The sequence below is a fragment of the Scyliorhinus torazame genome, chromosome 18, assembly GCF_047496885.1.
Source record: "Scyliorhinus torazame isolate Kashiwa2021f chromosome 18, sScyTor2.1, whole genome shotgun sequence".
NCBI classification, from domain to species: domain Eukaryota; kingdom Metazoa; phylum Chordata; class Chondrichthyes; order Carcharhiniformes; family Scyliorhinidae; genus Scyliorhinus; species Scyliorhinus torazame.
The window spans coordinates 50,386,546-50,400,949 of NC_092724.1; the positions used below are offsets into that span (position 1 = coordinate 50,386,546).

The window sequence follows — 14,404 nt, forward strand, 5'->3', positions numbered from 1 at the left end:
CTTGAGCTTTTATTTCCCTTTTGCCCCGCTTTTCAGATTTCTAGTTCATTCCGTCTTGTGTTAATTTTACTTTGTCCTCATTGTCACTTCCGATTGTGCAGCAGTTTAGCGCTGTCCTGCCAACTAGGCTATTCTAACCTCTGAGCCAGAAGCTGCGGGTTCGAGTCACACTCCAGGACTTGATGGTCATGGAAGGTGTGGATAGATTAAAGAAGTTCATGACATGGCCAAATAGGCTGAGTATCAACCTGCAAATCCTTCCAGTACACCCATGGCTGGCAGTAAGAGCGGGGGACTTCCTGGTCAGCCCTATGTGGAGTGATGCCCACAAGGATGTCGCCTTTGGCGGCAGGCTAGTGACTTGTTCCAGGAAATATGAGCTATGGAAACAGACATCAGCATGTGCTTTGTCTGCCTCATGTCACTAGATGCAGGGAAGCTTCTAAGTCCAGGCCCACTGCTTCTTTTTGAGTTCTAAATTTCACAGCTGGAATCCCCTCTGCCATTGACGTTCTCAAATAGATATTCATCATGTGTGTGTCTAGGCATCAAATGTCAATGGCCTGATCACAGCCCAGCCTGGATCAACATACACATACACAGTTTCTAGCGACAATCACCGACAGATGATCAGGGATAGATATCTCAGCTGACATTCCCCCACCACTCCCAGAACACAAAGTCATTGCATAACTGCCATCTTTGAGGGCGCTGAATTAACTTCATAGAGCCACAAGTTTGAAGGTGGGACCGTTCTGCTCTGTATGGTTCAATATGGTACTGAATCATACGAGTGGTGAGAGCACAGAAGCCATTCAGCCCATCATGTCTGTGCTGGTTCCCTGAAAGAGCAACGCACCTCGGCCCACTGTCCAATAATGCCTTTTCTTCATTGTGCTGTAATTTATTTTCTCTTCAGACAATTATCCAATTCTCTTTTGAAAGCCATGACTGAACCTGCCTTCACCACACTCTAGAAGTGCATTCCAGATCCCGTGCTATACCATGGCATACATGCTCCATGCACGAACATGTTTGCACACACCAACTTTACTGCATTACTACATTAATCATCTACCGCCTTAATGTTATGCCCTGAAATGAATGGACCTCTTACCACAGATAAGTGCTAGACAGGGCTGAAAACTGTTGGTGGTTCCCTGTAGTTTCAGCTGATAGTCCATCTGGGAATCAATGTCTTGCAGAGAGGGCAGGGCCCGCGTATATGGGTGACTGTGGTACCAGCCGACCAACGACAACCCCCGTAGGAATAGGTTCTGGCAAATCTGTAGAAGAGAACTTTGTGTTTAGTTCAGACAAGACAGAGTCAGGAGCGACTGCATTGCACAAACTGGTTGAAGACCAGCAAGTGTTCAAGCACCAAATGTCGGACAAGCACTGTGTTGCATTTTTTAACTGAGATTCTATTCCAACTCCCAGAGAGAAGCAGCCACGGAAAGGAGGTTGAAACACATTTGCATTTAAAGGAACTACATGTTGAGAAAGAAAGCAAAGTTACTTCTGCTACACCCGACAGTCACAATGTGTATTTATAGCCAGTCCGTTAGGTTACAACAATTCAATGCATTTATATAGCACATTTATTGAAGCAAAACAGGAACATGCTCAAACAAAAGCGGCTCGGCGTCAAATTAATGTTATTTTAGTACAGGCGACCAAAAAAATTAATCGAAGAGGTAGTAATTAATGTTTTAAAAGGAGAGAGCTGGAGAGAATTAGGGGCTAAATTCCAGAGCTTAGGGCAGCTGAAAACACGCCGTCAGTGGTGGAGCAATCAAAATCGATAATGCACAAGAGACCAGAATTGGAGGAATGCAGAGATCTCTGCAGGTTGTGGGCTGTGTGGAGCAGTGGGGTGGGGACTATGGAGGAGGTTACAGACATAGGGAGAGGCCACGCTATGGAGGGTGAAAATATTAAAATTGGAGCATTGCCAGCCAATGTAGGTCTGCAAACACTGGGGTGATAGGTGAATGGGACTTGGGTGTAAGTTAGGATGGGAGTAGCAGAACCTTTAGTTGAGTTCAAGTTCAAACAGGCTGAATGATGACAGCATTGGAATAGTCATGATTAGAGTCATCAATAGCACTTGATGAGGGTTTCAGCAGCAGATGAGCTGAAGCCGGGCAGAGTTGAGCAATGTTATGGAAATGAAAGAAGGTGATCTTGGTGATGGAGCAGGTATGTGGTCAGAGACTCATCTTGGGATCGAATACGACACCAAGTTCGTGAACGTCTGGTTCAGTCTCTGACAGATGTCAGAAAATGGATGGAGTCGGTGGCTAGAAAATGGAATTTGGTTCAGGATCCAAAGATGGTTTCAGTCTTCCAAATATTTAGTCAGAGGAAATGTTCTGCTCATCCAGGCCGCCCGAACAGGCGCCGGAATGTGGCGACTAGGGGCTTTTCACAGTAACTTCATTGAAGTCTACTTGCGACAATAAGCAATTATTTATTTAATTTATTTATATTGAACAAGCACTCTATAAAATCAGAGACACTGAAAGGATCAGGAGAGATGTTGGTAAGGTACATATGAAACCTGTGTCAGGTGGATGTACCTTTAAGAAATGGGTATTTATCAAACAGCTGCAGTGATGTCAGTGTGTGGGTGGAGCTGGGCTCTGCTCTACCTTTTACTTTTGTTTTGTGCTGAAAGCTGGTTTTGGCTCTGTGGTTAGTTTCGCTTTCAGTTGGAGAGCTGCATATGAACCAAGCAGGTGTGTATTGATCTTTCTCTCTACAAGCTAAAGAATGTCTTCAGCTCATTGATGATTTCAAAGTAATACCTGTTTCTGTAGAGAATTCAAACCTGCAGTCTTTGTTAAAAAGTGTTTTGGGCTTATGGATGTTGTTAGGAAAGTTACGACGGGTTACCTATAGAATATTGTATTTGGGAAAGTATCAGTGTTTGTAGTTGATAAACTGTTTACTGTGTGTTTATAAAGTGTTAACTGAATTCATAGAATAAACATGGTTTTGTTTTAAAAATACTTTAGATCTCTGTTCCATCACACCTGTAAAGTGGGCCCTTGTGTTCCCCATAACCAAAATCTATTAAAAGTTGTGGGTCAGGTGAACGCCATGATATACTTTGGAGTTTTCTAAGCCCTGGTCCATAACACCTGGCATATTCTTGGATGATGTCGTCGAGGGCCAGTATGTTGATGCAAAATAGAAGTGGATCCTTGAGGGATTCCAGAGGTAACAATGTGAGAGAAACAGAGAAGTCATCAAGGGTGAATCTCTGGCTACAAATGGATAGATAAGAATGGAACTAGTTGCTAGTAGTTCCAGCAGGATGGATGACGATGGCGAGGTGTTAGGATGGAGCGTTAACCCTGTCAAAGGCTGCAGCCAGGTTGAAAAGCACGTGGAGGAATTGTTCACCTTTGTGACAATCAGACAGGATGCCATTTGGGCTTTGATAACAGCCATTTTTGTACTTTGGCAGGGTTGACACCTGATTTGAACTTTCAAGAAGGCTGGTTATGTATTTAGGAGAAGCCAAGACATTTAAGGGGAATTTGACATTTGAGAGGAAAGCGACATTAGGGATGGAGTGGCAGTTTGCAAATATGGCGTGTGCCAGAGTGGGGGGGGTCCTTTTGAGGAGAGGGGTGATGATGGCAGGTTTGAAGGAAAGGGGATCAATAGTTCAGGAGAATCGTTAACCATATCAACTAACATGAGAGTCAGGAAGGGAAGTTAGGGGGTCAGTAGTTTATTGGAAATAGGGTCGAAGGAGCAAGAGGTCGATGTCATGGATGAGATGAGTTTGGAGAGGTTAGATTAGATTATAACTCTAGATTGGGAATGTACTTTAGAGATAACCCAGAGGAAATTGGAAACTAGTTTTGAGACAGACGCCTGTGGCCAGGAACTGAAGACGGAAGTAGTCAGCAGATTTTGAGTTTCTGTAAATAACTACTGTAAACCTTGAATTGAAAAGTCTGAAACAAAGTTGAAAATAGGAATATTATCCAACAATTTACTCTTTCAGATTCCAGTAGGTCTAGATTATATTTCCACTCCCTCATTGGAGTATGGGCCCGTAACCCTCGACTGACTGTGCAGTGGAGGCAAACTTGGTGATCTAACCCTGGTTATACTGCAAAAGTGACCTTCGGTCTAAATCTTTCCATGATCAACATGTAATAAATGTAATAAATAGAGGAAATTTGCTGTGGATTGTTACTGAGCCTGAACATTTTAATTAAGTAGCAGGTTATCTCAAGCAATACAGTAACAGGTTCTACAAGATTTGCATGCGTGATAAAAACATGCTCAAAATACTCAGCAGGTCAGTCAGCAGCCGTGGAGCCAGAAATAAAGCTAATGGACTGCTTCAGGTCAGAAATAGAATAAGTTGGAAATGTAACAGGTTTTAAGCAGGGAAAGGGGAGGGGAGGAAAGAACTAATGAAAAGGTCCATGATAGGGTGGAACGCAGGAGAGATTAATTGACAGGGGGCAATGAAGGTACAAGGCAAAAGGAGATGGAAATGGGACAAGTAAAGAAACAAAAAGGTGGGTTGAGAGGAGTATGCGGAAATGGCAGAATCATCACCAATTTCTGTAGCCGAAAAAAAAATTGGGCAGCAAAAATGATCTAAAATCCTTTAACTCTGTTTACATTGGGAGGGTTGCAAGGTGTCAAATCGAAAGATAAGCTGCTGTTCATCAAGCTTCCAAATGCAAGAGAGAGAAGGACCCAGAGACAGACAGCAGCATCTAAAGGAGAGGGAGAATAAGGACCTAGAGATAGACAGTGGCACCTAAAAGATGTGGAAAGGAGGACTGAAAGAGGGGGAGAGAGGAGGATGCAGAAATAGACAGCAGCACCTAAAAGAGGAGAGGAGACCTGGAGACAGACAGAGAATCTAAAAGAGAGGAAACCCCAGAGACAGACAGCAGGATCTAAAAGAGAGGGATAGAGGGGGAACGAGAGACAGACAACTGCATTGGAGAGAGGGGAACCCGGAGATAAACATCAGCACCTAAACGAGATGGTGAGAGGGGAACCCAGATTTGTTCAGGAGGTGGTCATATCCCTTAGAACAGAGTCTGCAGATTTGGTCCTTGTCAGGGATAGGAGGGTGTGATTCCGAGTGAGGCAGGTAAAAGTGGAGGAGCCTCGGCCCTTGCATCGTCCAACATGTTTGAGATTCTTGCAGCCTCAATGGACAAAAGTGGAGGGTACAGGGTGGATAGCAAACTGACCATGCCACCATGGTAAAAGGGAAGCCATTCAAACGCGGGAGAGTTAAAAGGAATGCAATGGCAGTTGGGGACAGTATAGTCAGGGAAATATACAGTTCTGTGCAGCTGGATGTAGTCCAGAAGGCTACATTGCCTGCCTGGTGCCAGGGTTCAGGGAATGGGGGGGGGGGGGATGATTCTGTTGTCGTGGTTCATGTAGGTACCGATAACATAGTTAGGACTAGGAAAATGGTTCTGCTTGGAGAGTATGAGCAGCTAGGGGCTAAATTAAAACACAGAATCTCAAAAGTAATAATCTCTGGATTATTATCTTAGTCATGAGCAAATTGGAGTGGGGTAAATAAGATTAGAGAGTTTAATGCATAGCTGAAAGATTGGTGTGAAAGAAATGGGTTTTGTTTCATGATGCACTGGCACCAGTACTGGGGAAAATGGGAGCTGCACCACTGGGATAGTCGTCACCTGAACAGTGCTTGAGACAGTGTTCTGACAAGTCGTATAACTAGGACAGATAGGAGGGCTTTAAACCAAATAGTGGGGGTGAGGGATCAAGTGAGGAATGGTGTGGCAAAGCGAGAGAACAAGGCAAACGAGCAAGGTAGCAATAAAGGAATTGACAATCCAAGTGTGGCGGAACAGACAGAATGTGCAACAGCAGATCAGGTTAGAGGTTGTCAAGATAATTTTTTAAAAAAAGAGACGTTTCAGGCATTTTGTCTGAATGCATGCAGCATTTGTAACAAGATATATGGACTGACGGTACAAATAGAATTAAACGTGTATGAGCTAATTGCGGTGACAAAGGCTGGCACTGAATATTCAAAGATATTCAACATTTAGGACGGATAGGCAAAAAGGAAACGGATGTGGGGTAGCGCTGTTAATGAAGGATGAGATTAGTACATTAGTGAGCGGGGATCTTCGGTCTGAAGATTCTTTGTGTGGAATTAAGAAACAGCAAGGAGCAGCAAACATTAGTAGGAGGTGCTTATAAACATTAGTGGTAGTGCAGGGCATGGTATTAATTTGCAAATTAGAGAGTAACAAGAGTAACATAGTAATCACGGGAGACTTAAATCTAGCTATAGAGTGGGTAAACCTAATTGGAACTATTGCTTTGGTGACTGAATTCCTCGAATGTATTCAAAATGGTTTTCTAGAGCAGTATGTTGAGAAAGCAACTAGAGGACGATTATTTTAGATCGAATATTTTGCAGCGAGAAAGGGCTGCTTAATAATAATTGTTGTAATAGAGCCTTTAGGGAAGAGTGACCATAATATGGAAGAATAAAAAATGATGCATAGCTCAATCCAAAATTTGGGTCTTAAATCTAAACAAAGGAAACTACAAAGGTAAGATGAGCAAATTGGCTCTGGTGGATTGGGAAATTATATTAAAAGGTATGACAGTAGACAAGCAATGGCTAGCATTTAAAGAATTAATACATGGTTTACATTCCTTTGAGGCACAAAAAACCAACAGGAAAGGTGATCTGACCATGCCTAACAAAATTAATTAAAGATTGTTTTAGATCAAAAGAAGAGGCTTATGAAGCTGCCAAAACAAAAGTAGTAAGTCTGAGGATTGGGAGTGTTTTAGAATTCAGTAAAGGAGGACCCGAAACTGATAACGAACAAGAAAATAGAATATGAAAGTAAACTAGCAAGAAACATAAAAGCAGACCGTAAAAGCTTCTATAAAGTATGTAAAAAGCAAAAGATTAGCAAAGACAAATATGGGCCCTCTGTGGGCAGGGAGAGGATAATTTATGATGCAGAATGAGGGAAAGACAGAAATTAAACAAATACTTTGTCTCTGTCGGGTACAAAGAAACTTTCTAGGAATACTACAGAACCAAGGGACTCGCGAGAATGATGAAAGTAATTAGTATTAGTAAAAGAAGTAGTAACAGGAGAAAGTAATGGGACTGAAAGTTGATAAATCTCCTGGAACTGATAATTTACATCCCAGAGTGTTGAAACAGGTGGCTATAGAGATAGTGAATGCATTGGTGCTCAACTTCCAGAAATTCTAAAGATTCTGGAACGGTTCCTGCAGATTGGAAGACAGCAAATGAAAACACCATTAATTAAGAAATGAGGGAGAGTGAAAACAAAGAGCTACAAAGCTATAGTAGAGAAAATGCTTGAATCTATTATAAAGGATGTGATAACTGGACACTTAGAAAATAATGGTAGATCGGGCAGAATCAACGTGGAGTTCTGAGTGGGAAATCATGTTTGACAAACCTGTTGGGAATTCTTTTGAAAATATAACTGGCAGATTAGATAAAAGGGAATCAGTGGATGTGGTCAGGAAGTAAAGTTAAAGCACATGAGATTGGGATATTTCTCTGGCATGGATTGAGGATTTGTGAATGGACAGAAAACAGAGAGTAGGAATAAACAGGCCATTCTCAGTTTGACAGGCTCTGAATAGTGGGGTACCACAAGGATTAGTGCTGGGGTCCAAGCTATTCACAATCTATTGGGTTGCATGGTGGCACAGTGGTTAGCACTGCTGCCTCACAGGCCAGGGGCCCAGGTTCGTTTTCCCACCTTGGGTCACTGTGGAGTTTGAACGCTCTCCCTGTGTCTGCGTGGGTTTCCTCCGAGTACTCTTGTTTCCTCCCACAATCCAAAAATGTGCAGGTTGTGTGTAATGACCATGCTAAATTGCTCCCTAGTGTCCAAAAGGTTAGGTGGGGTTATTGGGTTACGGGATAGGGTGGGTCATGGGCCTAGGTAGGGTGTTCTTGGAGGGGATCGGTGCAGACTTGATGGGCTGAATGGCCTCCTTCTGCATTGTAGTAATTCTATATCAATGATTTGGATACCAGGATCAAATATAATATTTCCATAATATAACACAAAACTAGGTGGAAATGTAAGTTGTAAGGAGGATGCAAGGAGGTTTTGAGGCTAGGTGAGTGGGCAAGGACATGGAATATATTGTGGAAAAAAGTGAAGTTATTCACTTAGGTAGGAAAAACCGAAATACAGAGTATTTCTTGAATAATGAGAAATTGAAGAGTTAATGTCCAGAGGGAACTGGATGTCCTTGCTCATGAGTCACTGAAAGCTAACATGCAGATGCAGCAAGGAATTAGGAAGTCAAACGGTATGTTGGCCACAGGATTTGAGTACAGGAGGAAAGATGGCTTGTTGCAATTGTATAGAGCCTTGGCGAGACCGCAGCTGGAGTATTTTGTATTGCTTTTGTCTCCTTATTCAAGGAACGATACAGTTGCCACAGAGGGAGCACAACAAGGGTTCACCAAACTGATCTCTGGAGTGGCCGGACTGTCCTTTGAGAAAAGATTGAGGACACTCGGCCATTATTCTCTGGAGTTTCGAAGAATGAGGGGTGGTCTCATTGAAGTATACAAAATTCTTAGAGAGTGCGGCAGGGACTTCCAGTCGCTAAGCCGCACATTTCGGCATGTCCGGCTATTACGGACTTTTGGGCTCTCCAGAGGAGACCCAATGGAACATTTTTGATTGAATCCCGTGTGGGAAGGTGAAGTAAGGTCCCCCTTACGTTGTATGGCAGGGATTAGCGGTGGAGCGTCGGAGAAAAAGGCTTTGGAGCAGCGGCAAAAACGAGGGGGAAAAAACAAGATGGCGGAGATTGAGCAGCATGGGGGCCGGACCAGCAGGAATTCCTTAGGCGCTGTGTGGAGGAGCTTAAAAAGGAGGTGCTGGCGCCAATGCTGTTGGCGATCGAGGGGCTGAAGGAGACCCAGAAGGCCCAGGCGGTGGAGCTCCGTGAGGTGAGGGATAAAACTAATGAGAACGAGGACGAGATCCTGGGCCTGGCGGTAAAGATGCAGGCGCACGAGGCGGTGCACAGGAGGTGGGCCGAGAGACTAGAGGTCCTGGAGAACAGGTCGAGGAGAAAGAATCTCCGGATTCTGGGTCTCCCCGAAGGAGTGGAGGGAGCTGATGCCGGGGTGTACGTGAGCACGATGCTCCATTCGCTGATGGGTGCGGAGGTCTCTCCGAGCCCCCTGGAGCTGGAAGGAGCTCACCGGGTCCTGGCGAGGAGACCCAGGGCTGATGAGCCGCCAAGGGCGATAGTGGCGCGGTTCCATCGCTTCGCGGACAAAGAAAGTGTCCTGAGATGGGCCAAGAAGTTGCGGAGCAGTAGATGGGAGAATGCGGTGATCCGAGTCTAACAGGACTGGAGTGCGGAGGTGGCAAAGAGGAGAGCTGGCTTCAACTGGGCCAAGGCGGTGCTGCACAAAAAAAGAGTCAGGTTCGGAATGCTGCAGCCTGCGCGACTGTGGGTCACTTATCAGGATCGACACCACTATTTCGAAACGCCAGAAGAGGACTTTGTCCGCGAAGCGATGGACCTTTATCCAAACGGAAAAATTGGACTCGAGCTGAGGGGCTGTGGTTGTTGGGGGGGGGGGTGGGGATGTTGACTGTATACGGGGTTGTAAATATGGGTAAAGCATGTTTAATGGGTGGGATGATGGAGGGGGATGTGGGAAGAGTTCTTGTTACATTTTTTTTTCTGTTGATGAGATAGTGGGAAATGTGGGCGTCGGTGCTGGAGGCAGGTGAGACTCGGGGATGAGGGAACTGGGATAAGGCCGCAACAGGAGCTGCGCCACAGGGGGCGGGGCTGGCTCAGGAAAGCGCGGGCTTTTTCCCGCGCTAGGGATGGGGGGATGGAGGAAGGTAAGGAGGAGAGACTCCCACACGGGGAGATCAACGGGAAGGCGGGGGAAGCCGGGGCCAGCAGAAGTCAGCTGACTCACGGAAGTAGTATGGGGGGAGCAAAAGAGCTAGATGCGGATCTAGCAGCAGGGGGGGGGGGGGGAACACAAAAGGGTTGCTGCTGCACTGGCCGAGGGGGAACTGAAAATGGAAGAGGTGGTCGGGGCGGGGGGTTCCCCGTCGGGAGACTGGATGGTGCGAGAGGCGCGGGCATGGGACTGGCCTAAGGTAGGAGATGGCTAGTCGGCAGGGTGGGTAGCCCCCAATCCGGCTGATCACGTGGAATGTGAGAGGCCTAAACGGGCCGGTTAAGAGGGCCGGAGTGTTTGCGCACCTAAAGGGACTGAAGGCAGACGTGGTCATGCTTCAGGAGACACATCTGAAGGTGGCAGATGAGGTCAGGTTAAGGTAGGGATGGGTAGGACAGGTGTTCCATTCGGGGCTGGATGCGAATAGAGGGGTGGCAATACTGGTGGGGAAGCGGGTGTCGTTTGAGGCCAAGAACATAGTAGCGGACAATGGAGGCCGATACGTGATGGTGAGCGGTAGGTTGCAGGGGACGGAGGTGGTATTGGTAAAAATATACGCCCCGAACTGGGACGATGCTGGATTCATGAAACGGATGTTGGGGCGTATTCCAGACTTGGAGGTAGGGAGCTTGATAATGGGTGGGGATTTCAACACGGTGTTGGACCCAGCATTAGATCATTCCAGATCTAGGACCGGGAAGAGGCCGGCGGCGGCCAAGGTGCTCAGGGGGTTTATGGATCAGATGGGGGGAGTAGATCCGTGGAGATTTGCCAGGCCTTTGGCCAGAGAATTTTGTTTTTTTCTCCCATGTACATAAGGCCTACTCCCGGATAGGTTTTTTTTGTTTTGGGCAGGGCATTGATCCCGAAAGTGGAGGGAACGGAGTATTTGGCCATAGCCATTTCGGACCACGCCCCGCATTGAGTGGAGCTTGAGCTGGGGGAGGAGAGGGACCAACGCCGTTGTGGCGGTTGGACGTGGGACTGCTGGCAGACGAAGAAGTGTGCGGGAGGGTGCATCGAAAGGTATCTGGAGGCCAACGACAACGGAGAGGTGCAGGTGGGAGTAGTATGGGAGGCGCTGAAGGTGGTGGTCAGGGGAGAGTTAATCTCCATCAGGCTCATAGGATGAAGAGAGAGGGCAGGGAAAGGGAGAGGTCAGTGGGGGAGATTTTAAGTGTGGACAGGAGATATGTAGAGGCTCCTGATGAGGGATTACTCAGGGAGAGACAAAGTCTCCAGACGGAGTTTGACCTGTTGACCACAGGGAAGGCAGTGGCACAGTGGAGGAAGGCACAGGGGGCGGTATATGAATATGGGGAGAAGGCGAGTCGGATGCTGGCACATCAGCTCCGTAAGAGGATGGCAGCGAGGGAAATAGGTAGAGTCAAGGATGGCATGGGAACTACGGTGCGGAGTGCGATGAAAGTGAATGAGGCATTCAAGGCCTTTTACGAGGAGCTGTATAGGTCCCAGCCCCCAGGGGGAAAAGCGGGGATGCGACGATTCTTGGACCAACTGGGGATCCCGAGGGTGGAGGAGCAGGAGGTGGCTGGTTTGGATCGCCCATTGGGGTGGAGGAGATGGTTAAAGGACTGGGGAGCATGCAGGCGGGGAAGGCCCCGGGGCCGGATGGGTTCCCGGTGGAGTTTTATAGGAAGTATGTAGACCTGTTAGCCCCATTGCTGGTAAGGACCTTCAATGAAGCAAGGGAGGGGGGGACCCTACCCCCAACAATGTCGGAGGCGACGATCTCTTTGATCTTGAAGCGGGATAAAGACCCACTGCAATGTGGGTCGTATAGACCGATCTCGCTCCTCAATGTAGATGCTAAGTTCCTGGCAAAAATGTTGGATACGAGGATTGAGGACTGTGTCCCGGGGGTGATTCACGAGGACCAGACGGGATTCATAAAGGGTAGGCAGCTAAATACCAATGTGCGAAGGCTCCTAAATGTGATAATGATGCCATCGGTGGAGGGAGAGGCAGAGATTGTGGCAGCCATGGACGCGGAGAAGGCCTTTGACTGAGTAGAGTGGGAGTATCTCTGGGAAGTGTTGAGCAGGTTTGGGTTCGGGGGAGGGTTTAGTAGTTGGGTTAAGCTCCTGTACAGAGCCCCGGTGGCGAGTGTGGTCACGAACCGACGGAGGTCGGAGTATTTCCAGCTGTACCGAGGGACGAGGCAGGGGTGCCCCCTGTCCCCTCTGCTGTTTGCATCAGCAATTGAACCTTTGGCCATGGCGTTAAGGGAGTCGGGGAAATGGAAGGGGGTGGTCCGAGGGGGAGAGGAACATCAAGTGTCGCTGTACGCAGACGACTTGTTGCTGTATGTGGCGGATCCAGTGGATGGGATGGTTGAGGTCATGCAGATCCTAAGGGAGTTTGGAGACTTCTCGGGCTATAAGCTCAATGTGGGAAATAGTGAGCTCTTTGTAGTGCAGCCGGGGGATCAGGGAAGAGGGATAGACGACCTACCGTTGAGGAGGGCGGAAAGGAGCTTTTGATACTTGTGGATTCAGGTAGCTAGGAGCTGGGGGGCACTGCACAAACTTAATTTGACGCGGCTGGTGGAACAGATGGAGGAGGACTTTAAAAGGTGGGACATGTTGCCACTCTCGCTGGCGGGCAGGGTACAGTCGATTAAAATGGTGGTTCTCCCGAGGTTTCTTTTTGTATTCCAATGCCTCCCAATTGTGATTACCAAGGCCTTCTTTAAGAGGGTAAGCAGGAGCATTATGGGATGTGTGTGGGCGAGCAAGACCCCGAGGGTTCCTGGAGCGTAGCAGAGATAGAGGAGGGTTGGCGTTGCCGAATCTGGGTGGCTACTACTGGGCAGCCAACGTGGCGATGATCCGTAAATGGGTGATGGAGAGAGAGGGGGCGGCGTGGAAGAGGTTGGAGATGGCGTCATGCAAAGGAATGAGCCTGGGGGCGCTGGTGACGGCACCACTGCCGCTCTCGACGACAAGGTACATCACGAGCCCGGTGGTGGCGGCAACGTTAAAGATCTGGGGGCAGTGGAGATGACATAGGGGAGCGACGGGACCCTCGGTGTGGTCCCCGATCAGGGATAACCATCGGTTTGTCCCAGGAAGGATGGACGGGGGGTTTCAGAGCTGGCATCGGGCAGGGATTAGAAGAATGGGGGACCTGTTTATCGACGGGACGTTTGCAAGCTTAGGGGCGCTGGAGGAGAAATTTAGACTACCCCCGGGAAATGCTTTCAGGTATATGCAAGTGAGGGCGTTTGTGAGGCGGCAGGTGAGGGAATTCCCGCTACTCCCGGCGCAGGGGATTCAAGATAGGGTGATTTCGGGCGTATGGGTCGGGGAGGGCAAGGTGTCGGCGATATACCAGGAGATGAAAGAAGAGGGGGAGGCTTTGGTAGAGGAGCTGAAAAGGTAAATGGGAAGAGGAGCTAGGGGAGGAGATTGAGGAGGGGCTGTAAGTAGGGTTAATTCCTCTTCCTCGTGTGCCAGGCTTAGCCTGGTACAGTTTAAGGTAGTTCACAGAGCGCATATGACGGGGGCGAGGCTGAGTAGGTTCTTTGGGGTGGAGGACAGATGTGGGAGGTGCTCAGGAAGTCCATCAAACCATGTCCATATGTTTTGGTCATGCCCGGCACTGGAGGGGTTCTGGAGGAGAGTTGCGGGAACAGTATCTAAGGTGGTGAAAGTCCGGGTCAAGCCAAGCTGGGGGCTAGAACTATTTGGAGTAGTGGACCAGCTGGGAGTGCAGGAGGCGAAAGAGGCCGGCATTCTGGCCTTTGCGTCCCTAGTTGCCCGGCGAAGGATCTTGTTAATGTGGAAAGAGGCGAAGCCCCCCAGCGTGGAGGCCTGGATAAATTATATGGCAGGGTTTATCAAGTTGGAGAAGATAAAGTTTGCCTTGAGGGGGTCTGCGCAGGGGTTCTACAGGCGGTGGCAACCGTTCCTAGACTATCTCGCGGAGCGTTAGAAGGTCGGACAGCAGCAGCAGCAACCCGGGGGGGGGCATCTTTCTTGGGGGGGAGGGGGCAAGGGGGCCTTTCTGGGGGGCATTTGAGCAAGAAAATACATGAATGATCCGGGAAACTGATATGTACGGGAGGAATCCAATGTACAAAGCTCTGTATCATATTGACTTGCCATGTTCATGTCTTGCTATGCGAGCTTTCTTTCTTTTGTGTTATGGGGGGGGGGGGGGGGTTTGTTCTGCATGGTTGAAAATTTTGTTAAAAATTCTTAATAAACATTTTTTTTTTTTTTTTAAATAGAGAGCATGGCAGGGTCGACACAAGGACCCCCTGGCTGATGGGGTCTATAACCAGGGTGCACAATCTCAGAATAAGAGGTAGGCCACTTAAGGGACAGCGACGAGGAGGAATTACTTCACTCAGAGGATGGTGAATCTTTAGCCTTCTCT

At 47.9% G+C, this 14,404-nt stretch overlaps 1 protein-coding gene across 2 annotated transcripts in view; it reads right to left on the reverse strand.

The window, feature by feature from the left end:
• mpnd (MPN domain containing) overlaps positions 1 to 14,404 on the reverse strand; it is a 73,971-nt gene that overhangs the window by 18,447 nt on the left and 41,120 nt on the right. For both annotated transcript variants that reach the window (XM_072482737.1, XM_072482738.1), the window contains exon 9: positions 1,118 to 1,286. In XM_072482737.1, the coding sequence (XP_072338838.1) occupies positions 1,118 to 1,286 (169 nt within the window). The remainder of the gene's footprint in view (positions 1 to 1,117; positions 1,287 to 14,404) is intronic.